Source organism: Lathamus discolor, chromosome 4 (genome assembly GCF_037157495.1).
Source record: "Lathamus discolor isolate bLatDis1 chromosome 4, bLatDis1.hap1, whole genome shotgun sequence".
Taxonomy (NCBI): Eukaryota; Metazoa; Chordata; class Aves; order Psittaciformes; family Psittacidae; genus Lathamus; species Lathamus discolor.
In genome coordinates, this window is record NC_088887.1 from 111814813 (window position 1) to 111840150 (window position 25338).

Sequence of the window (25338 nt, forward strand, 5' to 3'; positions counted from 1 at the left end):
CCTAGGGAGCATACGAAGTTTAAAAACCAAATGCCTTTTCCTGGTGATAATTTCATCACAAAATAATAGCATTTTCTTGAAGACTATTTAAAAATAATTATTTTTAATAACTGAGATGATTGGTGGGTGATTGTTTTTGAGAGGTAATAGTGAAGCAGCTCTTTTGTCAAGCACAACTAGTCTTGTAAGCACTATTAATTATGTCACATTGCAAAATTCGTTCTATTTAAATGGTGAACTAACATACAAGGGATTAAAAATACTTCATTTGAAAATGAATATCGTTGCGGTGGGCCTCTGGCAGGTAGAAGATGGAAGAGGAGTAAAACTGTAGAAAAATAGTGTGCTAAAATATCTGTTAATTAAACTGTACTATACTTCCCTAATCTTACAATTTGTATTATTCTTCCATAGCCCCAGACCATTCGGCAAACTCTTCAAAGGACACTGCAGTATTTTGAGCATCAAGTTATCGGGTAAGTGTTAATGTGAGGTAATGAAAGGTGTGTGGTAGTGTTTTGCTCTGTACTTCCCAAGTCACAGGCTTGCGTGCCAAGCTTTCTACTTTTTCTGTCAAATTCTCGGAGCATCAGAACTCAATGTTTCCTATATGAGGAAAATAGGGAATCTTTTTTGTAAAAGTATAAGATCTATACCAGTTTGCTTTTCACAGAGCTGGCTGAGAATGTTGTTTATTCCATGACTTGAGGATCCAGATCTTTAAAAATCCTGCATCAGTGCTTGTCACACACATACACTGTTACATACTTCCAGGTTTTTGCAGAAACAGGGCTTAAAGCCACCTCCTAAGAGTTCATTTCGAAAATTAATATATGACTGAGGAATAAGACGGTAATAGCAACTATCAGCATGAAAACCTAAGGAATTCCCTTACAGATTAAAAAAATCTCCTTTCAACCTTTTCCTTACCTGCACGATATTTTACTGCCACAGATAACTTACTTTTCCCAACACGCAGAATAGAATGGCTGTATGTCTGTAGCCATTCAATAGCTGTGCCATATGACAAAGAAAGAATGCTGTCCTCTGAATTTAATTACACAGATGTAAGGTTTTGTGGTTTGTTTGGTTTTTGGTTTATTTTCAAGCTACAGTGAGGGTCCTTTTAGTGTTTATGACACAGTTTCAGATCTCAGTGCACCGGAGGGAGTTGTCCTTTCTGGTTTCTCAATGTTTGGTTAAAATTCTCAGGGAGCCCTAGCTTGGAGGTGGTAGCTGCAATATTAGCAGTCTGGTGGCACCTGGGGGCAGCGAGGGAGCCAGTCTTGGCAGGTAGCTGTGATGGGAGAAGGCAGGGGGAGAAGCCTTCTGGCTGCTAATTTTTTCAGTTGCTGAAAAAATTGCTTCAAGTGTCACATTCGGATACTTCAGAGGATGATGCAGTGCCTCGAGGGAAGCATGTGTGCAATAACAATGCGGCTTTTTATTTATGGCCACGTGTGGCTTAGGTGTACTTTTTTAAATGGACAAAAGCTGGAACACTGAAAACCTGGAATTCCTGTGATTTACAGTACACTGACTAAGTTTTGTGAACATCAGTATGAGCTGGATAAAGTAGCATCTGTCTCTAGCGGATGTCCTATACAATAAGATGAAAAAAGCTTTTGGGTTGATATAAAAGCACTCCTGACTCCTGCCATAAGTGGTGCAGGGGGATGGGGCTTGTGGTCAGTCCATAAGAACTCCTCTATGCTGCCCCAACCTCCTCATGCTGTTATAGAATAGATTGTTCAGGTTGTAAATGACCTTAAGATCATCTAGTTCCAACCCCCCTGACATGGGCAGGAACACCTCACACTAAACCATGTCTCCAAAGGCCCTGATCAACCTGGCTTTGAACTGCCAGGGATGGAGCGTTCACAACCTCCATGTGCAACCCATTGCAGTGCCTCATGACGCTCATTCTAAAGAACTTCCTCCTTATATCCAATCCAAACTTCCCCTATTTAAGTTTGAACCCATCACCCCTTGTCTTATCACTACAGTCCCTAATGAAGAGCCCCTCCCCAGCATCCTTATAAGCCCCCTTTAGATACTGGAAGGCTGCTATGAGGTCTCCACGCAGCCTTCTCTTCTCCAGGCTGAACAGCCCCAATTTTCTCAGCCTATCTTCATACAGGAGGTGCTCCAGTCCCCTGATCATCCTCGTGGCCCTCCTCTGGACTTGTTCCAGCAGTTCCATGTCCTTTTTATGTTGAGGGCACCAGAACTGCACACAATACTCCAAGTGAGGTCTTATGAGAGCAGAGTAGAGGGGCAGGATCACCTCCTTCGACCTGCTGGTCACGCTTCTTTTGATGCGGCCCAGGATACGGTTGGCTTTCTGGGCTGCGAGCGCACACTGAAGCCGGCTCATGTTCATTTTCTCATCGACCAGCACCCCCAAGTCCTTCTCTGCAGGGCCGCTCTGAATCTCTTCTCTGCCCAATCTGTAGCTGTGCCTGGGATTGCTCTGACCCAGGTGTAGGACCTTGCACTTGTCATGGTTGAACTTCATAAGGTTGGCATCAGCCCACCTCACAAGCGTGTCAAGGTCCCTCTGGATGGCATCCCTTCCCTCCAGCGTATCAACCGGACCACACAGCTTGGTGTCATCGGCAAATTTGCTGAGGGCACACTCAATCCCACTGTCCATGTCAGCGACGAAGATGTTAAACATGACCGGTCCCAACACCGATCCCTGAGGGACACCACTCGTTACCGGTATCCAGCCGGGCGTGGAGCCATTGACCACAACTCTTTGTGTGCGGCCATCCAGCCAGTTCTTTATCCACTAAGTGATCCATCCATCAAATCGATGTCTCTCTAATTTAAAGACAAAACTGCTCCAGCAGTTCCCCTGCTCCAGCACAGTCTTTTCAAAAGCTGTAGCTTCCTGCAGGGCACATCCACCTGCTCCACTGTGGATCTCTGTGTGCTGCAGTGGCACCGCCCACCTTACCATGGGCTACGCCATGGGCTGCAGAGGAATCTCTACTCCAGTGCCCAGAGCACCTCCTCCTCTCCTTCTGCACTGACCTGGGTGTCTGCAGGGATGTTTCTTTCACACCTCACACCTCCATGAAGTGTTTTGCCCTGTCTTCATTTCCCCAGAGGCAGAGGCTGGCACTGGCTGTGCTCAGCATGGGGCAGCCTGCGGGTTTCTTCACAGCGGCCCCTGCAGCCACTCTGCCAGCAGCTGAGCACTGCAGAGTGCAACCACTACTGAGTTTTCCAGGTCTAATATGAGCCCACTCTTGCCAATATACATTACTCCCCGTGGAGAACCATTTTCCCTGTTGGGAGTAATGTGCTGTTCAGCTCTGAAGCCTTTCTAGTCCTTTTCCACAGGTGCTGGCAACCCAGGTACTGAGATTATGCAGACATTAACCAGATGAAGAGTCAAATCCTTAAAACTGCTATTCATGATTTAGGAAGTATAAACAAAGTATGAAAGGACAACAAAAATGTTAATAAAATACTTATTAGTCAAGCTTTTCTCTGTGTAATGAGGTAAATCGGTTGTATATTTTGCCTAGTGCATTATCACTCTGGTGCAATATTTTCTTCACTTGTGTTCCCTCTTCTCTCCTTATTACCATCTGCATAAAGCAGGTGATAATGATAACTAAACATAGTTTCAGATTCTGTTCTGTTTCTGTTGAATTAAGGAAAAACAGTCCAGCAAAACGAAGTCAAATAGAATAATTTAGATGGCAGCTGCTTTCTTACTGATTGGACCATTGCTCTGTGCCTTTCACCAGTGGTGGGATTCTTTCTAACTTTTTCTCAAGCAGGCTATAACACAAACTTTATTCTTGATAGCATATCGAGTTGCAGCTTGACGTCCTTAATTCTGCTGAGATCTTTTCAGAAGTTCATTCATGGAGAAAGCTAAGCTTTATACTTGAAGTGCTAATCTAATGTGGTGTGGGGGATTTATTGTTCTTATTAGATACTCACCACTGCCTCACAAACATTTTTCTTAGAGTTTACTGTACAACTTTGTTACACAGAAAACCCTAGTCAGAATGATATATACAGGATAGACATGTATAATGCCCTTACCTCATATGCCAGCCCTTTGGCACTATTCTATTCTGATGTACTCATTCGCATTACAGATGATATTCGAGATCCTAGTATAATACTTGAAGTACCCAGGCTGCTAATGCAGTGTCATCTATGTGTGATAATGCATGAATGGAAGGGAGGAAAGGGAAGGGAGAAAAGGGAGGAGGGGAGAAAGGAAGCTAGAGTTATCCTTTACCACCGCTTCTGAAAGACATTTGTTGACCTTGCATTTGTATACGGAGATACTATAACTTTTTAACTTTTTCTTTTCAGTAGTTACAGGGATGCAGAGAAGAACTTTCACAATATATCGAACAGATGTTCCTATACAGACTGCTCTGGCAATGAGGAAACTGAAGATGTCTCAGGAATTCTCCAGTGTACAGCAAATGTACTTGGTATGTGCACTTTCAAGGGACTTTGTTTCCTATAGCTGAAAGGAAAGTTTAGTGACTGTCCTAATGAACCAAGGAATTCTTGCTCCAGCAAATGGAATTTAGGGTGTAGGCAGCTACATAACTGTGCACTGTTGCTACATTTGTCTACATATATTTTGTGCCTTTGAGACAATATGGCCTGATATTGCAGTGGAGATTTATTGTGCAATATCCAGTGATTAGAGACGTTTCAAAGGCTTTGAGTCCAAATATACTTGCATCTGTGGCAGACTTGCATCTGTGCAGACCTTGGTCTTGGAATTATCTGAAGTTGTTTTATAGGGGTTCTACAGAACCAGAGATACGCTTATCATCTATGCTCCTGGTGGATACAGTGTGTGAGAAACACAGAGCAGGATGTACCTGAGACATGAAACATTCTGGAAGCTTACATTCATGTTGAAGAATACTTGCTGCAATAAACTTTTAGAAACGTTGCATGTCAAAATGATGTCATTCACCACTGAAGAGCAAATGTCTTAATAGGTATCAAAATGAGATGGCTATTTGCATCCGTTCTTACGATTTATCCAGCTTATTCTCCTTCCCAAGTGTTAGTAAGCTTTACTGCTTTTCAGTCAAACCTGTGTTGCTGATACAAATCTACCAAAAAAAAGACAAAAAAAAAAAAAAAAGCATAGCTTGACTCTGAGAATTTTTGATTTGGGTTGTTTTAAGTATTTCACTTCTATGAAACTGATCATATACTTTGATTTAGAGTAAACTTTACACATTGAGCTTTAACCAGTGGGCAATTGTCTATACTTTACAGGGAACTGTGAGGAGGAAAAGCAGCAACTGTTTTCAAAGATAATTTTTTCAAAGTGGTAATTCCTGATTTATTTGTGATAGTCATTTGCAGAGTAGCAAAGCTACTTCCAGGACTGTAACAGTTGACAATAAATCTTTAAGTAAGGTCTAAGGTATGAAGTGTTCTCATATATTAATTGTATGCAGCTATGCCTTTCTACTGATGGGAAAGTCATACTAACATGGTCGTGTGGGTTGAGCTGTGTTTACCAGTATTACGTGTGTTTGGGCTCAGTCCTGAGGTCAGGTGACCACAGCTCAACTGCTTGCAGCACAGTGGCTGGACTAGCATAGATGTGTGCCCGCTGCTGTCTAGTGTCCGCTGTGGAGCACTGTCATTTGCTGTCTGCTGCTTTCATAGAGTTTGCAAATGAAGAGTTGTTCCAGTTGTTTCTCTGTGGGAAAGGCCCTGAGTGTCCTGGTGGCCAGCAAATGGGACATGAGCCAGAGGTGAGTCATGGTAGCAAAGGTGGCAATAGCAGCCTGGGTTATATGGGCAGTGGCAGAGATAGTTTGAAGGGATTCATTATCCCCCTCTGCTCAGTACTTGATAGACCACATCTGGATTACTGAATCTGATATTGGGAGCCCCAAAACCACAGAGAAGTTGATAAACCAGAGGAAGTTCGGTGGAGACCATCAAGCTGGTAGGGACTAGTGTACCTGCCCTGTGAGGAGAGGCTGGAGGAGCTGGGCTTGTTCAGCTTGGAGCAGAAATAGTTTTGAAAGGACCTGCCAGCAGTCCCCAGTGCCTGTGGGGAAGTCCTCAAGGAGAGGGAGCAGCCCTAAGCTGAAACAGCAGACATTCAGATGAGGTCTTTTTTCCCATAAGGACAGTCAGGGAGAGGCACAGTTTGGCCAGAGAAGCAACCTCTGTGTGGTCTCTGTCCTTGGAGGTTTCTAACCCCAACTGGGTAAAGCCATGAGCAGGCTGGCCTGAACGACCAGGCAACTCAACTTGAAAGCCTCTCTGATTCTGGCCCAGCTAACATGAAGCAGCTGTTCATACCTCGGTGATATTTTTTGCTAGTTGAGTACTGGGCTTTTCTTTCTAAAATTTTATATAGCACTTGTAACACTTGGGGTTATATTTTTTGTAATGTTGAAACCCTCTTTGCTCTTCCATTTGAGGTTTTGGTAGGCTGCTAAGTTGGGGTGGAAGGCATGAGATATGGCATTCTGCTTCAATAAAAGTTTCCTTTCAGCTGGTAATATATAATATAAATGTGATATTTTTATTGGATTATGCAGTTAAACTTTCTTCAACAGGAGGCACAACTCTGATATCAGGTCTTGTATGATAATTAAAGATAAGATTTACCTTCCATGTCAGGGTAATATGGTAAGGTGATATTAGAATCATAGAATCATAGAATAGTTAGGGTTGGAAAGAACCTCAAGATCATCTAGTTCCAACCCCCCTGCCATGGACAGGGACACCTCTCACTAAGCCATCCAAATATTCTTCGGTCTGGACTATTGTATCCTGCTGACATAAAAATCCTTCTGGAGGTATATGCATTGCATGTCTGTCTTTTCTGTCTCATACTGTTAAATAGACTTGGTACGCTCTGTGAAACAGCTAACACATTCTAGTTGAGAGATCACTGTGTTTCACTGGCATTCAAAATGCTTTGGGTTTTTTTTCGGTGTCAGGTGCTGTGTTCTGCAAGATGCTAGGTGCTGTCAGGGAGGTTCTGACTGCCTTTAACTGCTTCTGGGAAGAGACGGTACTTGGCACTTCGCACATTTGGTCATGGACAGAATTTAGAACAGATTAAACTGTAAATACACCCAGTATTAGTTGCCATATTTTTTGGTTTGCATTTTAAAATAATTGAAAGATAACGGTCAGAAAAAAATGCTATGATTGATAAGGCAAGACTCATGAAAGCAAAGACTTTTCAGGTTATCATTTGCATATTATTATTATTATTAAAAAATATCAATTATTCAGTACTTATTTCACCATGATACAAAATATGTGTCCTAGAGTTATGAATATTTTTTCATCTTCAGAGTGCTTTTAAATCAATATGTTAGTCTTGGCCACATGGCATGGCTGAGTAGTGTACAGACTGCTTTTTCAGTGTTATGCATGCAGTGCATGTCTGTCAGGCCGACCAGACTGTTGGGATCGCAGTGTAGGTATAATGTCTGGAGGATACTGTCTTGGGGAATTATTAAAGTCAACTTTGCTGAAAATAAGCTTGCAGAGACTTACTCTTGGGAAAGCTCACCTTTTAAACAATAAATTTTAGTTCATAGCAAAAAAAAAAAAAAATCGATGTGAGCAAAACACTGAGACAATTTAAAAGCAGTACTTTGTTCCTTCTCCTTATCTGGGAAAAGAACATACAGGAATGAGCAGTAAAACCAGCTTCTTAATTTTAATTGCACCTCCTGTCACAACAGGTAAATAATTAATGGAGGCTGTGTAATTAATTCTCCCATACACAGCTATTTTTCTGGTTGTATAAGAGTTAGTGGGAGCTGCTTCTATGCAAGAAGGATGTAACCAGTCGGCTGTGTACCCAGAGCAATTGGCACTGCTAAGACAGGAGGCAAGAATGAATCTGACTGTGATGGAGGCTAAAGAAACTGTTGAACCAAATCTGGCTCTCAGGTTTATTTATATGAATGGTACCAGGGACTTGCTGTCTACGGCTGGAAGAAAGTGTTTTCTTAAAGGTGATTGGAAGCAACTTCCTGCTCTCTTACCTTAGATAATGCCAACATGATTCGCCTCTCCTGACCCTCTAACTGACTCTAAAATAGTCATTTGGCATTCCTTATTCATCTGAAGACAGCAAATGCTGAGATCATTACTAAGCTTGGAAAATTGTGAGCAGATGCTTCACCGCATGGTTCTGGTGCTTACACTGCTCACAGGAAAGTGCTGACTGCAAGCTGTACACTCAGCTCAATGCATGTGATTTATCATGTATGAATGCTGGAATTTTCCTCCTGTCAAGTCATCACTAAAGTGTGACACCATCTTCCTGAAGTAGGAGGACCTGATTCCCTTGTCTCCTTGCTGAGTTGCTCCTGCTACAAGTCTAGACATCAGCAGAACTCTTCCTGCTTTGATTCACGTCCATCATGTTCACCTGCAGTAAACCATATCTGATACCAGATCAATAACACAGCTTTCCTTGCAGTGGCAGCTTCTGAGGCTGGAATATTTAATTTAACTTTGTATCCTTTCCAAAATAGTCCAGACAGCTTTATGATGGACTCAGTTTTCTTTAATTGGTGCATACACACTTTTACAAGTCCTTTATAAGCTTATAGAATCATAGAATAATGGGATTTTTTTAGTTTGGAAAGGATTTTTAAGATCATTGAGTCCAACTGTTGATCCATCAGTGGCAAGTCCACCACTAAACCATGTCCCAAAGTGCCACGTCTACACATCTTTTGAATACCTCCAGGGATGGTGACTCAACCACTTCCCTGGGAAGCCTGTTCCAGTGCTTGAAAAACCTTTCAGAAAGAAATTTTTCCTAATATGCAATCTAAATTTTCCCTGGTGAACTTGAGGACGTTTCCTCCCATCCTATTGCTTGTTACTGGGGAGAAAAGACTGACCCGCCACCTTGATACAAACTCCTTTCAGGTAGTTTTAGAGAGTGATAAGGTCTTCCTGAACCTCCTTTACTCCAGGCAAACCAACCCCAGACCCTTTACCAGCTTCATTGCCCTTCTCTGGACCTGCTCCAGCGCTTCAATGTGTTTCTTGGAGTGAGGGGGCCAGAAATGAACACAGTATTCCAAGTGTGACCTCGCCAGTGCCGAGTACAGGGGGATGATCACTTCCCTGGTCCTGTCATCCAAAGGAAAAGCACATGAAATTATACCGAAGTTGGGAAAAAGAGAAATCTGTTTCTACAGGGAGTCTTTATAAAGTTCCTAGCTGGAAATAAAGTATTTCAAAGACTAAATGCTGGCTGGTTTTATCCTTTTGGTGCATATACTGCTTTTAGCTGGCTCACTAAGCTGTGTTCAGAGCAGATTGTTGGTGTTAGTTTGAACTGAATTTAGACATAATGATAAGAAAAAAACATCCTATGATGAAGTATATTATGTTGGTGACTACCATATTTCTCCAAATAACTATAAATTTACAATGGGGTATGTTAGAGAGAAAGATAGTATCTGAAGAGACTTCTTATTTGACCTTGGGAAGTTTTTATTCTTTCTGTTCTTCAATTTCCTATCTGCGTAATGGAGATAACATTTTTATTTGGTTTTTATATTTAATCTTTGAAAACAGGTTGGTTGTATTCATATTTTAACCTTCCCAAAGGGAAGTGTGAGGTGTCCCTGCCCATGGCAGGGGGGTTGGAACTAGATGATCTTGGGGTCCTTTTCAACCCTAGTGATTCTATGATTCTGTGATTCTATAAGGTGTTTTTGTACCATTTGTACATGCAGCATTTTGAGCAATGACAGGAAAATCCTATTTGGGACTGCTTTTGTCCCCTTATTTTGAAATTATTTGACTTCAAGTAATATTAGACTTCATTACAGCTAGTCAGAATAAAGGAGAAAACTTCCAGTTAGCTGCATGTTTAAACTTTGCATCCTTATTTTCCTCTTGCCAAACTTTTTCTCTCAGTAATTCCTACCGTAAGGAATTTATTTTGCGGCATAAAGCCTTCATGAACTGTCTCCTGCTTATCTTTTGGTCAGATATTCCAAGCAGGTCTGTGCTACTGAGCTTTATGAAGCAATCTATTCCTTCATCTGCCATTGCTTTGAGTGCCCAGTTTCCATTTTTCAAACTCACTGATACTTCTGATGTATGAAATTTTGTTTCTCACATCCCAAATGCACAAGCTAGATAAAAACTGTACAGCCTTCTCTTGCCCTCCTCCAAACATTCTTTTAAAACACAGCACACAATTAATGTATTCTTTGTGGACACATAGTATTTTTCACTCTTACTTCAATCCTTCACAGAAGAAGAGAAAGGGAGTTTCATGAAGGGAGTTACCTGTTTTCCTTTGGAGGAACCAGTATTTCCTTTGGAGCCTTTTTGCATCTTGCTAAGGAACTCTCTAATCTGTTATAACTTTAACAGTAAAACTAATGAAAGGTAACATAAATTCATAAATGTCTATAAAAAAAATCTGTTATGAAATATTTGCAAAGCAGAGATAGGTGCTCGTACGTAACCTTGAACAACATGGAAGAAATGTTGTCTTTGAAAGGTATTAGACTACAATATCTAAACTGCATGTACTGCAGCACCATGCTATATATACTGCATAAATAACACTTGCGAAACCTTGGGCACACAGCACAAAGTTACAAATGCACTTATACCAGATAGTTTTTCATCAAGGAGGAGAAATAACTGCACCTATCTGACTTTCCATTGCTTAAGACACAGAAAAACATTCTCTGTCATTTTTTTATTCAAGAAATTAACTTGTACAACAGAATTCTTTTTCATTTGTTATAAATATATTGGGTCCTAAAACCTTACTACACTTATGTCATTTTCCTTACAAATGCACAACATGCATCAGTGGCTAAGTCAGCTCTGCCTGCGGCTCAGATGTATTGTAAGAAGCTTTTCTGTTAGGGTTTCTTAACTTACAGGTTAATAATAGTACTACTCCTCTTGATTTTGCTTCTGAGAGTGGTGTGAGGACTTTGCTTCTTAGTCATTTCTAAGTGAATATCTTTCTTGTCATCTTCCATTTGGAGAATGATATGGCACAGTAGCGAGGATTCCCGAATATCCCGGTAAAAAGTTATGTGGAATCCCAGCCTAGAGCCCTGTCCCGTCAGAGAGATCGATCATGTCTCTGGATTCAGCCTCCCCAAGACACTGAGGAGAAGGTGGAATCCATCACTACTGTAGAGGTTTAGAGACCTCTTGATCTGGTTGACATTTGCTTGTCACCACCAAAGAAGATATGTGCTGTAGGCTGCTTCATATAGAGCAAAGTACTTCATGCCTAAATATATCTTGCAGGACTGTTCCACAATCCTATGTCATGAAAGTAAGAAAATCTCAGCTTCTACCCATGTTGTATAGTTTAAAAGGAATATATTTGTGATCATTCTAGTAAGTATTAAATAGTAATACTACATCACTGATGAGAAATACTACAATTTAAGAGGCAGGATATATGTTGAAAAGGAGAAGCCAGGACAGATCTCAGACTACAATGAGATTAAACCAGGTGATACAACTGAAAAAGATGGACAAGGGTTTGGAACTCTGGCCGTTCAGCAAGTGTCTGAAACCTTACTTAAATGCTTATATATTGAAGGTATGTAAATTACTATCACTTTCCTTTTCCTTTAAGCTAAGAACTGCAGATAGTCATTAGGATGCAACTAATTTAGGATACATGACCTGAATTATAATTAAAGTTGTTGGTTTACAAATGGCGTAAAAGGAAATGTTAAATGGCCCAGAGGACTAGCAGTACTAATGGATTTTAATAATACTTGAAACTTTATCCTGGGGACTCTAAGCTATACACACAGGACTCCTATTATTTAGCAGATGTTTCAGTGCACTGGCAATATAAGAGTAATCTAAACAAAAATCACATAATTCATGTGATTTCAAATCTAAATTAGAAAAGGACAAATATTTATACCAAGGGGCCTTTGACATCCACTCTTCTCATATTGGAGCTATTTATTGCTAGAAAGCAGATGAGCTACCAGTAGATAGTCACCAGTTTGAAGTTACAATGTACAATAACATCTTGTAGAAGTCTATTTATAAAGCAGTAGACATTCTGGTCATGATTCATTGACTAAATGTAGGTGTTCGTCATTATTTTAGGTGCTGTGGGGTATCTCGTGCGGCCTCTGTCAAACCTTCACAAATGTGTAGGTCTGCCTTGCGTCCCATATCTTGGCAAATGTAGCTCTCTGTTAGTCCTTTTGTAAATGTCTTGGATGCCTTACAAAGACTCAAGTAGGATTAGATTTTTATACTTAGCTGAATTGAGCCCTTTATATATGTCAGGAATTATGAGAGATGATACTGCATTTCATGGGAAAGGTTTTGAAATTTCACTGCAATGTTATTCTTTCCAGAAAGTGAAGTTCTGCCCCCTATGTCAATTCAAAGACATATATGCTTATTTTAATACAAAAGCAAATGAAAAAACTGTTCTTATTGCTGTTTGATCTCTATAGTGAACACGAAACAAAATGGGTCTGCCTTATTTTCAAGAATCATCAACCTAGTTATTGCACTTTTCATTTAATAAACCCTATGCAAAACTAAGAAGTGAGGTTCCAGAAATGTGATGTGCAACATAAAATGGTGATAGCCTTGCTCAGACAGCTTGGCTTTGCCTGAAGAATTGGCTGCTATTGAAAGAGTTGAAAGGGGCTTGTGTGTGTGTGTGAAAGAACATTGCCTTTTCTTAATATCTCAGCTGTGTTTCCTGTGTCAGCAGTTTGGAATAGAATCTTTTACATGTATGCTGAGCACAAGTGATCAGGTCCTCACGAAGAGGTGGTAGTTACAATGATATTTCCAAGCATAATTTGTTAGAGGAGACCCTCACTTTAACAAGAAAACACCTCATTATAATTGGATAAAACAAGTGCTATAGGTGAGCAAGTGTGAGGAATTCTTTTCAACAGTAATTCTCATGTTTATTTTATGAAATCTTGAAATATATGGAGGCCCTGTATGGCACTATAGGAAAGGCATAGTACAAATTTTACAGTAGTGTCAAAACTGTATGTAAAGGTATAAAATAATGTTATTGTAAGTATATAAAAAGCACTGAAAAGAGTAATACAAAAATACTATCTATATTCGCAGGTTGCTATAAATTCACCACCATAATGAAGTAAGATCCAAGTCATTTATACAGTAATTAGATACTGGTACTAGGCTCATTTACAAACCAAATGATTCATCTAATATACCTTCAGCATTAGCCTGTGCACATCAAAACCTTTTTTATTGAGAGAATAAACATGGCTTTCCCTACCATCTTAAACTATGCTTTGGAATTCTGAACTGCCACCTGCCTTTCTGTCCAAAAGGCTGTGTAAGGAAAAGAGCTCATTTACGCCAGAAATCTGATAATCCAAAAATGTTCAAGAGATATTTGCTGTAATTGAAGATGGCAAATTCTGCTTCCGTCCACAGTATGAGTTCTGGAATTGCATATTGAATTGTCTCATCCCCTTAATGTTTGGCATTTACAGATACTTAATAGGTATCCCAGAAAAAAAAAAGGTATTTCTCTATGCCAAAGGAATCAGGTGCTGACCACGCTGCAATCATCTCCTCCATGATTTTCTAGAAGGAAGAAGTGGATAGCTCGTAACTGCTTCTGCGTGCTCTGCAAGTTAATGGTTTACTTTGACGTTTTTATCACATATTTTATCTTCTGTTTGTTTCTGAAGAGCCTATGAATTATGATTTTCTTTATGGGAACAAATTCTTATCTAATTTCTCCACTTAGTAATGTACACATTTCTTAGAAATACTGTATTAATTCCTTGACATTTTGTAGGGGATTCACAGTTTACAGGAACTGCTGAAAAGATGAAGGCAGACCTTTTACTAGCATGTTATTACAGAATGAAGTCATATATTTCTGCTCCAGTTCAGTGAAATACTCAATTTGAGCCTATGCTTAAAGACTTTGGTAATTTTTGATCTGGCTCATAAGTATAGGATCTCTTCTCTAAATGTCATTGAGACACATTTTCAGAGAATAATAACAGTCCTTACAAAGCACTTTTGTCATAGATTCCAAAGTGCTTTGTAGTGGAAGCCCATAGCAATATTTTCATTCTATGGTTGCTTTGCCTCTATGTCCTTCCACAATGTACATATTTGATTTCTGTCCAGTACAGGCTACAATAAAAACAGCATTGTAGGAAAAAGCAACAAAAATAAACTACTATGGAGAAAACCCAGACTTATTAGAGTTAAGACATGTGATTTGTCCTCTCAAAGGACTTGATTAAGTGGTAGGAACACAGTAGATCACTTTCCAAGAAGAAAGCAAATTGAGACTGATGAATTTTCAGAATTTCATTCAGTATATTAGTAAAACGTCAGTAAATAACAGAAGCTCAAAATAACAAATTACTTCACTTGGGCAACAGCAGAGTGTTGGGATAAATTTTGGTTTATTTTGTGTCACTACTGTTTAATGAAGTGTCTTGGTGAAACTAGGGGCCTATAAGAATGCTGGAGAGAGACTCTTCATTAGGGAGTGTAGTGACAGGACAAGGGGTAATGGGTTCAAACTTAAACGGGGGAAGTTTAGATTGGCTATAAGGAGGAAGCTCTTTACTGTAAGGGTGGTGAGGCACTGGAATGGGTTGCCTAAGGAAGCTGTGAATGTTCCATCCCTGGCAGTGTTCAAGGCCAGGTTGGACAGAGCCTTGTGTGGGATGGTTTAGTGTGAGGTGTCCCTGCCCATGGCAGGGGGGTTGGAATTGGATGATCTTAAGGTCCTTTCCAACCCTAACTATTCTATGATTCTATGAACTAAGGAGGACCTTTTCCTACTTACTGATTGCAAGTTAGTGCCCATTAGGAAGCCTGTCTACGGTTGTTGAGGTCACACGTGAGGCTATATAGGAGCGCAATGGCCTCTGCATTTGGAAGTGTGGGGCACACATACAGATCTCAAATGCTATTTTTTTATGGGCAACTGAATGAAAATTTTGATTACGTGTCCACAGTGGGGAAAAAAAGAATGGAAGTTCCAGCTTTTCAGAAAGGAATAACAAATCATTGATTTGATGACTAAAAGTTGACTCAAATTTTCAGTGAATTGGAATTATTTGGAATTGTTGGAATTATTCAATTGGAATTATTCCACTGCAAAATCAAAATAACGAAAAAAGAAGTATGACGCAGAGAAAGAGACGAGATTGAAAAAATTAGACTGTTTATATATATGTGTAACCTGAAGGCTATAAGAAGATTATTTTACAGATGTTGCTGGTCTTTTCTCAAAAGAAAAAACCCAAAGGAAATACTGAATATCTTGGAATTTGAAATCATACTGAATGTAATTTTTAACGATAGTAAATCGCCCATGTAGGTCTCCAGATGTAGTAAATTATGTATGGCAGAGACAATGAATTCTGGGAATTTTTGTAACAAGCAGGTTTTTCTACATGTAGTAAAACTGTCTCCTGATCTGGCACTTCCATCCAATTCAGTGAATAAGCCAAACATTTACTGTAGCAGTTAGTGGGAAGCTTTCTCAAACCCATGTGTTTTCATGATTTTCCATCAGATTTTACAGTTTTTCTAAAGCATCTGATACCAGTCACTGCTGAGACAGGATTTCAGAGCGTCTGAACAGCAATGTAATGTAGTCCGACATTTTCTCTCCCTGTGATGATGATGGTAATTTCTGTTGTCTCTTGAAAGCTAAACAGATACAAGCATAGAGAAAGGGGCATAGAGAAACTCCACAGAAGATATTAAAAAGATTGGGATCATTTATATGGCAGTAAATGAAAAAGTTATGATGAAATATATAGAGTTAGTGTTAGATAAATATATGATTCTGTTCATCATTTCTTGAAATAGGAAAGGCAGGAATAAGACAATTAAAATGCAGATTAAGTATTTTGTGCAACGTCACGCATGCATGTCACTGAAAGCAAATGCTTTGTAGAAATACGGAAAAATTGTGTGATAAAGATTTTTGATTTAAAGAAAACCCATCATGCTTAAGTGAAAATTGACATCTTATTGATGAGGCTTAGAAAGAAACTTCCCTGATAGGTATGTTATACTTGTTTGTTTTAGAAAGTTGTTTCACTTTGCTGGATTTTATCATTATCTCATGGTGTCTATTATTAGAGAGAAAACTTTCAGCTAAGATGGACCAGCAGTTTGTTAAGCATACCCATTTTTATATTCTGAGCTAATCTGATTTTCTGTTGGTACTGTGTGCAATTCAATGCAAAGCTAAAATGTTTTTAAGAGTAGTGAGATGTCCTTGAGCCAGGTCATTGACCTGAATTTTGTAGTATAATTCATGTTGCTGGGAGTCAGTGTGTTGTGTCCACATCGAACAGCCAGTCCTCCAGGGTAGATAGAAATTCTTTCCTGTTAGGGTGGTGAGACACTGGAATTGGTTGCCCAGGGAGGTTGTGAGTGCTCCATCCCTGGCGGTGTTCAAGGCCAGGTTGGATGAAGCCTTGTGTGGGATGGTTTAGTGTGAGGTGTCCCTGTCCATGGCAGGGGGGTTGGAACTAGATGATCTTGAGGTCCTTTCCAACCCTAACTATTCTATGATTCTATGATTCTATGATAGTGAGACCTATCTGAGATAATGACAAAACCTTAAGCTGAATACTGAGATACAGCTCTCGTTACTGATAGTGAGACAATGCTTACATATGTAGGAGTAAAGTGCACAAGTGATCAGTTCTGCATACCCTGTTTTCAGTTAGTGGCTCCAGGGCAACTGACTGCTTTACTGTAACTTTATAATACACTTTAAAGACAGCTCGTCTATACTATCATTTTGGGCAGCTTTGTGGGGTGTTACATACTTCTGTAACAGTATTTGGTCATTTCTATGAACAGCCCAGGGATTTCTGACACTGTCTGGTTCCTGTACTTTCAGGGCCTCTGCAATCTTACAGCCTTGGGTGCCCTTGCTAGACTGCTCACTTTTACACACAGGCGTCTAAAGTTACTCACAGTTCCCTCTATGGAACAATGAGATTTTAAAGTATGTATATGTGGTTTTGTACACATACAAATGTGATCATTTTTTGCCTCCTTGCTATTAATATCCAACTATGACTATTGCCTTAGCTGGACAATGGTTACTGGTATGGGTTAGAATTTGATTCTTTCTGGGCTATAGTGAGTATTTTTATGGAAGATATTACAATACTATGTTATGTAGACATAGAGGTAATGAGTCAGGAATTGGCACACTGTCCTCTGAGTCAGGGTATTAGGGGGCATTGTGTACCAGCGGTACTTTCTTTTGGCTTAACCGCAGATCTGACCATCTGTGGTCATAAAAGATCCTGGGAATATTTTTGTAATAACCTAGTTTAGTGCCCAAATTTGATTATGAGTAATGGCATTTGAATGAACTTTCCCAAATTATAACTATTACTTCTTTTATAAAACATGCTTTGTCATGTTGTCATGTTTTGCTGTTTATAGATGTAGTTTTATGCATTTTAATCTACTATTAATCATATTCAAGGTCCAAACAAAACTATCATTGCAGATAATTTACAAAGCTGTGGAACGCTCAGATTCCTTCTTTATGCTGATCATTGTAAACATGCCCGTGTGCACAGGCAGATCAGATGCTGCCTTGAGATGATCAAAGGTTATTGCCTGCAGACAACAGATGCATGACTTCTTCTGTCCCTTGTTATACCTCTTGGACATGAAAGTCACTAATCACACTGTTCTAAATTTGAGTGTACAAGCAATCTAAACAAACAATAAGAAGTTCAGTGATACACTGAAATGTTATCAGTGTTACAAAGCACGCTGAATTCATATTAAAATAAAGGACCTGTTGTGCACTTAGGAAATGAAATTGCCTTCATGTCTGTTAGAATTAAAGATAAATTTTAAGGTGCTTGACTATATGACTGAAATGCAATTTGATTCAATTTCAATACACTGAAGGAACTGTGTTGTAAATTCCTGTATTAATTTAATTCGAAAACTCTTGCTGGATATTTGTAATTCACAAATTCACATACAGCTGATTCATTTTTTTTTATTACAGCTGAGAACAATGCAAACATATCTGATTAATTTTATAATTCTACTATGTGATATATGGATTATGTATAGATGAAAATTAACACAGCATGTCTTCCCTAAAATAAGACAGAAGAAAACATTTAACGGCCATCTCAAAATTATTTTTTCTAAGTTATTATTCTTTTATGGTTATCCTTAAAATGGTAAATAACAAACTGGAATAGGATTTGATACACGTTTGTATCCAAGGGCTTCCATCACTGATATTTTTTCATCCCTTCAGCAGCACAAGCCTTATCACCTCTGTAAATCAAACCTTTTGAATTTCTGTGATGGAGTCTCGAAGTGGCATTGTGAGATATCACAGAGCTGTCCCATCTACTAGCGGTGTAGGTCACTCTAAGAGGCAGGGGTTTGTTTAAAGATGGGTGAGTGTAGAAACCTAAAATGGAAAGGCTTTGCTCTCCTTCACAGGCAGCAATAGAGTAATTATTCCTTTGTATCTTCTGACAGTGCCCAATATTGGTAATGAGGAAAGTATTTTGTTTGAAAAAAAACAACCCAAAACTACGCACCACCCCCCTCCCCCAGCTATGAAATTGTCGTCTGACTGCAAAGCTTTACATTTCTAATTGAAAGCCAAAGGCTGGAGTTTCAGTAGCTTGTTCTTCAGGCTGGGGATAGCTGGATCTTTCACAGACACAGTGAACAGAGGGGCTATAAAAGTAAAGCCTCGTTTGTGGCTAGGTCAACAATGCAAGGAATGCACACAGTGGACTACATGTGGCATGCAAAAGTCAGGAAATTATAATGTATCTTGGCTTTCAGCAGGGAAATGGAGACAGACTAGTGTAAATCCCACAAGTAGTCATCTAGGACAGCAAACTGAAAGCAGTACTTCAAATAGCAGGCAAAAATGGCTTCCTAGGGTTAATCCCAACCACCAGAGAAAACAGAAGTCCTATGGGTAGGTATCCAGTAAAAAGTGACTCTCACTGACTTGGTAGAATACTGTGCAAGCAGAGTACAAAGGAAAAATGCCCCATTCCTGGAAGTGTTCAAGGCCAGGTTGGACAGGGCTCTGAGAAATCTGGTCTCATGGAAAGTGTCCCTGCCCATGGATCTAGAAATCTAGATGATTTTTAAGGTTCCTTCTAACCCAAACCATTCTATAACTCTATGGTTCTATGAAAATGTGGTACAGTAGCAATACTTTGCTGTTAATGTCAGTGTCTCATTGTCCTATAGGCTTGAAGTTTGAGGAAATGCAAGAAAAGTTTGGGGAGGAATTCTTCAATATCTGCTTTGATGAGAATGAAAGAGTTCTTCGAGCTGTAGGTGGGACCCTTCAAGATTTCTTCAATGGCTTTGATGCTTTGCTGGAGCACATTAGAACTTCATTTGGAAGACAAGCCACCCTGGAATCCCCTTCTTTCCTATGCAAAGAGCTCCCTGAAGGCAATCTCATGCTTCATTACTTTCACCCACATCAGATTGTGGGATTTGCAATGATGGGAATGATAAAGGCAGCAGCAAAGAAGATATACCACTTGGAAGTGGAAGTAGAACAGGTCACAAATGATAAATTGTGTTCAGAGGGGACGAACACAGGTAACTGCAGTTGTCTGACTTTCCTTATCAAAGAGCATGAAAATGCAAATATCACAAAAGCACTTCCACCGGGAACTTCCCACTCCCCCTTAGACCTGAGGATTAGCATCAGCACCTTCTGCAGAGCTTTCCCCTTTCACCTGATGTTTGATCCAAACATGCTGGTTCTCCAGCTTGGAGAAGGTCTTAGGAAGCAGCTCAGATGCGACACTCATAAAACTCTGAAATTCCAAGACTGTTTCGACATAGTTTCTCCTAAAATCAGTGCCACATTTGAACGAGTTCTCCTAAGATTATCTACTCCGTTTGTCATTCGGACCAAACTTGAGGATTCTGGCTCTGAAAATAAAGATAAGGTAAGAACATTGATTTGTAAGGGGATGTGTGTATATGGGTGCAATGGGAGATGGTTATTTACTCAGAGAAAAGCAAGTCCTGTGTGCTCTGGAAAGCACCCTTATGCCTTGCAAACAGGGGCTAAGTGGTATTACCCAGCCAAGTGAATATTTTCCTAAATTATTTATAAGCTTTGCCTGCGATGTAGCAATCGTGACATTGCCATTCAGAAAATTCTGTGCTGTGGAGTTGAATAGTGCTTAAATCGAAAAGGTGAGGAATTTTACAAAATGCCCATATCTAATTATTAATTTCACTCCAGCTATATTATGATATAACAATAATAGTTATTAAGCCATTTAATAGGAAATAGGTTTCAGTATGTTTTCTGAAAGACTCTCACAGCAGGGTTCACATTGCCACTTTATTGTAGCCTACTTCCATGTTTCAGAATGCTGCTTTCCTCTGTGTTTCTTATCTCTCACCCTGCACTCAAGGGAGCCAGAGCTGTAAGTGGCACCAAGTATCGCTTATGCCAGTTTCAGTGCTTTCCAGTCACTTAAATAGGCACTTGTTCTCCTACACTGCCTCTTGCCTCAGTGTTTTAGAAAAGACCTACCTTAACTAGTGAGCCCTATGTTGAGTTCAGTGCATACCAGGTGAGTTGGGTGTGAACATGTCTTCTAGAGTGGACCTTTACAAAGGGTGGATGGAGTTTGTCTCATTGCATATCCTTGAATTATGGGAAGGCTTTTTGGTGTGAAGCGTTTTGAGGGAGGTTTTTCTCCCCCTCTACTTTGCTCTTGTGAGACTCGCAGTACTGCGTGCAGCTTTGGGGCCCCCAGTGTAAGAAGAACAAATCCAGAGGAGGGCCATAAAGATGCTTAGAGGGCTGGAGCACGTCAGCTGTGTAGACAGGCTGACAGAGTTTGTCCTGGAGAAGAGAAAGCTTCAGGGAGACCTTAGAGCATCTTCCAGTACCTAAAGGGGCCTGGAGAGGGACTTTTTACATGGGTGTGTAGTGACGGGACAAGGGGGAATGGTCTTAAGCTGAGAGAAGGTAGGTTCAGATTAGATATTAGGAAGAAGCTCTTCACTGTGAGAGTGGTGAGAGACTGGCACAGGTTGCCCAAAGAAATTGTGGCTGCCCCATCCCTGAAAGTGCTGAAGGCCAGGTTGGATTGTGCTTTGAGCAACCTGCTCTCGTGGAAGGTGTCCCTGCCCATGGCAGGGGGGTTGGAACTAGATGATCTTTAAGGTGTCTTCCAACCCAAATCATCCCATGATTCTATGACGATTCAAAATATAGCCATTTCTGACAGCAGCAATATTTTCATCTAATTGGGCACTGCTCTTTGGGACCAGTAGACTTGTTTCTGCTGCATTTTCCCCTGGAAATGGCATGTTCCACCAAAAGAAGCAAACTACTGCTTCTCATTTTGTATGAATTGATGGAATTCAACCTGTTTAAAACCAAAGGGAGTTTATTTTTCAGAATCTGTTCTCAAAGTCACCCTAGCCTTTAATTATGAAAAGGAAATGTTGTGTGAAAAGTTTGGAGGTGTTTACTCTCAGCTACCTTTCAGTACTATCATTCCTCCATTGAAAGAGGCTTGTGCCATGCTTCTTCCTCCCTTGGAGCTTGCCCATCCGTCTTGAGCACCTTCCTCTGTCTTGGGGTAGATGCACAGCCCTTTGACCATATTCTGCTCTGCATGAATCTGCTGTAAATCACTCTGAAGAGGAAGGTTTTGATGGCGAGGTTTTAAAACTTTTTTCCTATCTAATTACAAGTTAAACAAACAAAACTTTCTCTTACCTGGGCAGGTTTCATATGCTTGTGGCTTCCTCTTAGGAGAGGTAGCAGGGAGCAGAGCTTGCTGGAGGCAAGTTTTACAGCCAGCTTGGGAAGCAACTCCAATTTCAGAAGCTTGTTCTGTAGCATCAGGCTGTGCAGCTATGAGTGCATCATTGTGTTATTGCTGTGGTTTGTACCATGTGTCATTACAGTACATAACGGTTCGTATCAGTGGTGGCCCCATATCACTCTCACATGGGAGAATGACCCTGTCTTTCCTAAAGTCAGAGCCTGAACAACAGGTATCAGCACTAGTACTGTAGTAGGAATTCAGAATTTCTTGATAAGCAGATGAAAGGGAATGGAAGTAAAGGAAATCCTTTGTTTGCCAGCAGTTAGAAGAAAAATTGTCTTGAACAGTAGGGTGTAAATGAGAGAGAAAAGGGTGATGGTGAGGTGCAGGGGACCTGAGGTAAATGTTCTGCTGCAGGCACGGGAATTCATTTGGGAATGTTAATTTAGCTGAAGAGGTATTTTCTTCTGACTCACCCTTTTTATAAGCACTTTCTGAAGTTAATGAGTAGTTAGACGAAGCTTTGTGAGTAGTTAAATGGAGCTCAGCATGTGATGAATTTTGCCAGATATTTCCTCTTTTTTCTTTTTTTTCCTAAAAGGAAAGGGTGCACAGATTCAGAGGTTGTGGTTGTCTTGCTTACATAGATTTTGAGAGGAGCAACATGGCAATACTGTTATGTGCTGATCAAGTCCTTAATATCTCTTGGATTAAAAAAACAGATTGAGCCTTGGGAACTGCATGCTGTATTATTTTCCCAGCACTCATGTCAGTCATGTAGCTCATTTTTGAATTTATTTGCCAGCACTTGTTTACAAGTAGAATAGGCAGGTAGGTCAGTGGCTATAAGCATGACCCTACTTAAAAGTGGGCAGTAACGACTTTGGTATTTCCATGTTTCTCTGTCACACACCTCTATTCAGTTCACACTGGAATTGCATCCTGTTTAAAACTATTTATCTTTATTTTTAAAGCAAATTCTCACTCTGCAATAACCTCAACACTTTTTAGACTTGCTTGCTTAAAATGGCAGCTGAAGGGATGCAACCCAGACAACTCTGCTGCAGTTCTGAAGCTGTTAGAATATCTCAGTGGTTCGTCAAGAAATAAAAGACATTTTAAAAGGCGTTGAGATGAGCAGGGGACCTTTCAGCCTCTCTTCAAAGCACTTTTATCTTCAATACGTAAATTAGATCATTTTTCAGGCTTACACTGAGAAAGAATAACAAACCAGTTTTCATTTAGTCTTGACACCAGCTGTGTGTTCAGATGAAAGTAAGTCACAAATCATGGTATTACCTAAACTCAGCACCCAGAAGCAAATTATAAAAACCATCTGTCCTGACTTTCAGGGTGATCAGTGCTTGTCACATTTATGCACAGGCTCAGTTGTGTGCTTTGATTTACTGGGATTTGAATCACTGGCATAAATGACTTGGCTTTCTAACACTACCCTGAATTTCTCATGTAAAGCCTATGAGGACTGGGTGACAGGTGGCAATTCCTGCCAATATGCATGTACACCTTTGTGGAAGCACAGCTTCATGTGTCAATGCACAAATATCTCAGCCAAGCTTTTCTTAATTTTGAAATGTCACAGAATCACAGAATCACAGAATCCCAAGGGTTGGAAGGGACCTAAAAAGATCATCTAGTCCAACCCCCCTGCAAGAGCAGGGTAACCTACAGTACATCACGCAGGAACTTGTCCAGGCGGGCCTTGAATATCTCCAGTGTAGGAGACTCCACAACCCCCCTGGGCAACCTGTTCCAGTGCTCTGTCACTCTTACAGTAAAGAAGTTCTTCCTGATGTTAACGTGGATCCCATTATTGTAGGGGCCAAACAGGCAAAAGAACTCCCTACCTAAAGAACATGGACTCCGTAGCTTTAATCCCAGTTTTCGACACTATCTACTCCTGCATCAGAATTCTAATGTTTTGATATTTACTTGGCTGATATTTCAGCCTCCACTATGCAATGGACACCTGTGGACAATGCAAGAGTTTATTCTTCAAAATAGTAAGCAACAATTGAATACATTTATCAGACAAGCAGTCTCATTGATGTTACCTGAATTTATTAGAAGTTTGCAACTAAAAACACCTGTAAGTCTGTGGAGAATAAGAACCAAATTGTGCAGACTAATCCAGAATAAAGCAGGAGGTGATGGTTTTGCTTCCAGCTTTTCTTTCCTCCCTCTTGCTGGCCTTCCATTTTATTTTCTGCATTGATCAAGTCATCCACACTGATTCTTTGGTTTTTTTCTTGATTACTCTGCACATTCAGAGCTGTCTATATGCACAATTATGACTGTCTTTAGATCAGGTTTCCTGATATGCATACAGCTCTTCAGATGCATAAAAGCCGAATATGATCTGCTTTTGAGATTTCCAGTTTTTCCGTGAAGCTGAATTCTTGTTATTGTTTGTTGGTTACAGTATACTACTACTCAGATGCTGAGTATTAGGCCCTGTTGCTCTACTTCTACAAACATTCTGTTGCTTTTCACATTTCACACTGATTTTTATTCAGGGCTATTTTTGTGTTTAACTGGAGAGCTTCAATTGCATGCAATCACATTTTCCAAATAACAGTGTTTTCTGACTGTATTAGTGAAGATGTCCACCTGTGACATGATGTAAATGCTTGCCTTCTTGAGAGTACAGTAAGATGGCTAGAGCTGATTTACTTTTTGGATTAGGAAGACAAGGACTGACCCTCCTGGTTTTCCTTCCCTGGCTAATGTCTTCCTCAAGTGCCACTCCTGTACCATCAGTGCTAGCCAGATCTGGAGGAGACAGGGCTGCTCTTGCAGGGACCCCGTGTGTCCCCAGGGCACAGATAGAGCCCTGCCAGCACTGGCTTGTGGCACCTTTCTGAAACTGTGACAGCAGTAAGCGAGAAAGTTGAAAATGAATTATGAAAGAAATTATTTGGTTCCCTGGCATGTGCTCTGCAGCTGTATTTTCCTTGTACTACCACTCTCCTGCTCAGACTAACAGCCCTTTTCCACCTTTGAAATAAATCAGTTTTATAAGGATGTTCACTGGCCTTTGACTTACTGCTAGGCCTGTGAACACTTTGATTTGGAGAACTTGTCTAAGAATAAAGCTGGCACCTAAAATTGCATTACTGAATCTGTCCAGACCTTTTCTGTTGGGATGTATTCTCTTTGAACTTGCCATTTTACCAAACCCACAAATTCTGCAGTAGTTTGGCAAAATGTGTTCTCAAAAATAATTTATTTTTATTGTTTTAAACAGTTTTGTTCAATAATTTTAGACACAAAATGCTTTTTATTAGGAAAAAAAATGTTTTTATTGTAGGCTATAATGTAACATATAAATATGAAATACTGAATTTGACAAAAAGAATCTTCTGAAAATTTATATTGTAAGAAGTTCCAAATACAACATATAATGCAGATTTTCAAGAAACACCAACTCTGAAATGATAAAATGTCC

At 40.0% G+C, this 25338-nt stretch overlaps 1 protein-coding gene across 2 annotated transcripts in view; it reads left to right on the forward strand.

Moving 5' to 3' along the window:
- GUCY1A2 (guanylate cyclase 1 soluble subunit alpha 2) overlaps positions 1–25338 on the forward strand; it is a 151491-nt gene that overhangs the window by 13683 nt on the left and 112470 nt on the right. Inside the window, exons 2-4 of one of the 2 annotated variants that reach the window (XM_065678665.1) lie at positions 415–476; positions 4348–4472; positions 19303–20021. In XM_065678665.1, coding sequence (XP_065534737.1) covers positions 415–476; positions 4348–4472; positions 19303–20021 — 906 coding nt within the window. The remainder of the gene's footprint in view (positions 1–414; positions 477–4347; positions 4473–19302; positions 20022–25338) is intronic. The other variant, XM_065678666.1, reaches the window with a different exon arrangement.